Source organism: Pundamilia nyererei, unplaced genomic scaffold, assembly GCF_000239375.1.
Source record: "Pundamilia nyererei isolate P.nyererei 1_Seehausen unplaced genomic scaffold, PunNye1.0 scaffold01215, whole genome shotgun sequence".
NCBI classification, from domain to species: Eukaryota; Metazoa; Chordata; class Actinopteri; order Cichliformes; family Cichlidae; genus Pundamilia; species Pundamilia nyererei.
This window is the reverse complement of record NW_005188616.1, coordinates 12,739-15,558: the sequence shown is the minus strand read 5'-3', so window position 1 is coordinate 15,558 and position 2,820 is coordinate 12,739. Positions and strand designations below refer to the sequence as shown.

General features: G+C 41.2%; 1 protein-coding gene across 1 annotated transcript; it reads left to right on the top strand.

The window, feature by feature from the left end:
* Positions 1-166: 166 nt before the first annotated feature.
* LOC106456029 (calpain-5-like) lies at positions 167-828 on the top strand (the record flags this gene model as incomplete). The annotated part of the gene is made up of 3 exons (XM_013908107.1): positions 167-285; positions 398-534; positions 609-828. Coding segments are annotated over 3 exons (433 nt in total), but the record flags the coding sequence as incomplete, so codon positions are not given.
* Between the last annotated feature and the right edge of the window lie 1,992 nt (positions 829-2,820).

The following is a 2,820-nucleotide window of genomic DNA, read 5'->3' as shown; positions in this document are numbered from 1 at the left end:
TTTTTTTGATAAATTATAAAAATCAATATGAAACCACTATTAGCATCATAAATTTTATATTATTTCTTACATTTAATTTTTTCCACTTTAACAGAAAAAATCTCTTTTTCCCTTCACTATTCCCAGTCCTCTGCGTTTAATTTAGTTATTTCTTTTTTCCATGAAGGGAACTGAGGGAGGACTTACCGTCTCCCTCTGTGCTCCACTGTTTTCTACCTCAGCCCACAGTGGTGACCACAGTTTATCTACACAGGGCGTCAGGACTCCGCCCTCCCAAACAAACAGGTGACTGCAAAATGAAAGACTCATATTTGGGCAGACTCTTAATTATTGCACATATCTCCCTTGGTGTTTTCTTTCTTTCTTTCTTTACACCGTGCTGGATTTTGTTCCACAGCCCCCGATGTTTACGCTGTAGTGAGATGTGAGAATGACAACGTGAGGACGCGGGTGTTCAAGGAGAGCGGAAACCCTGAATTCAACCTGAGAACCATCTTCTACAGGAGATACCCCAACACAGACATCTCTGTTGAGGTTTGGCACATTCCTGTTCCCTCTCACGCAGCACACAAACACACAGGGCTAATTGGCTTCCTGTGTATTGACAGATATACAGCAGAGGTCTGCTGTGGGACTCGCTTCTCGGTGAGACTCGACTCCAGACGGCCGAGTCTGAGAGGAGTCGAAGCCTCGTGATGAATCTGCGAGGCGGACGGTCTCGCTCAGGGCTCAGAGGTTGCGTCTATCTTGAGACGTCTTCCAGCGTGTGCCTCACAGACTTGTGACAGTCTGGCTGCCCTGGCAAACACTGCCCTCTCAGGTAGAAGCTGATGAGCAAATACTACTAAACTAAATGAAGCTGTGTGACAAAAGGTGCTGTAGTTTTTTGGGGTTTTTGACCTGTTGTATTTTAAGCCACAGTGAGCTCCTTGGTCTCTTGCACTTTGCTGTGAGACTTTAATAATTAGGTTATTAATGTACTGACAGATGCTCTGTGGTGATCTGCTGCTCAGTTTTGCAGGCACAACAACTTCGGCAGTTCAACAAGAAAAGTGCCGAAAGCAGTTTTTGTGTTATTTTAAAATATGTATTATTATGTGTTGTCATTTTATTGATTTGCTATTTATATTTTGTTTTATTCAATAAAAATGGCAATTTTTGGCTCATATTTGCATTTCTCATAAATAAACTATAAACACTGTGTAAGCCTGTTTTATTTTATCATCACTCAGCAGACCTACTTGCCTTAAGTCATTGAAATGGTCAGTCAGCTAAGAGCCATAATCTCTCCAGCATGTTCTGTGTCTGCCCCACCATCTCCCTGCAGTTGGACATGCCTAGGCTGATGCCTGAACATCCTCCACTGGCTCCTTTCATTTATGTGGAGGAGCATCAGCTCTATTCTCAGCCCCCCCTCCCCGAATGACTGAGCAACTTGCCCTATTCCTAAGGGAAAACCCAGAAACCCTTACTATAGTACGCTATAGTTCTGAACTATAGTCAATAATATCGTGTTAGCCATCTGATACGAGTCAGGAGGAAGGAACGCCAGACTGACTCTTGTCTCAGGGGGAAGGCCTCAAAAGATTTTTATTTAGCAATGTGACATTTTACATTTTCATAAATAAAATAAAATAAATTAAAACCTAGTAAAAACCAAGAATTAGCAATAACAAATCAGACTTAACCACTATTTTTTATCTCTTATGGTCATACTGAGAGGTTCAGATTACAGACTATTGCAGACAGAGAACGAAAACACAGCTCCCACTCTTTTATTTTAAAATATTTTCTTTTCTTTTTAAAGAATAAACATATAACATTCAAATCAAAGTTTTAACAGCACTGCGCTCCTTTCTTTGTCAGTACATAGTACAGGATGAGTACATGTACTGAAATATCCGTTTACATCACTTGGAGCTAGTTCTGGGTCATTTTGACCCAGCATTTTGAGTTTCTTGTATTTTGGTATTGTTCTGTATTATGGTTTATGTTCTGATTCATTAGTTGTGCTGTTTTGATTAATATTATCTTGGGTTTTGGTTTAATTCTTTTTTATTTTTGACAGTCCCTGTTCTGTGTTCTGTCTCTGTCCTCATGTCTGCTCTGTCTGTCCTGGTCCCACGTCTCCTGTCTAGTCATCTCTGTTTTTCTGTTCCCTCTGTATCGTGTCAGCATTGTTGTGGTGGGAAGTTTGTGTCTCTGAGTCTGAGTCTGCGTCTGTGTGTGCTGTTGCAGTTCCTGTTGTACTATGATAGTCTTGTGTGCGTTGTTAGATAGAGCATCTAGTTTTGCCTCGCTTGTCTCATCCTGCTTAATTTCTCCCAGCTGTGCTTCCTTTCTGTCTACTGTTCCCTGATTACTCCGCTGTGTATTTCAGTACTTTGTTTATGATGCGACAGCAAGTGGTGACTGACAATCGCGTCGTGCTGTGTATTCTCGCTTTGTGTTCCGAGCATTGCCTGGCTTGAATTTTTTAGTTTCTTGTTTCCAGTTCTCAGTTCCCAGTTCAGGTTTTAGTTCTGCATTTAAGGTTTTGGTTTGTTTTTGTGATGTTTACTCCCACAAAGAGTTTTTCCAGCAATAAAAGCTGTACTTTGAGTTTTACTTTCCGTTTCTGAGTCCTACATTTGGGTCCTTCATCCTGCCTGCCACAGCCCACACCAGGGACTTCTTCAGAACAGACGGCCGTGGTGAGTAAAACAGACTTTTTCCTTACCCCTCGCAAATCAATAACAATTAAGATTGTGACTGAGGACCTCACCTCACAAGATCTAAAAGCTGTTTCTCTTTGCCCTATGAACAAGAACTCTGATTTTG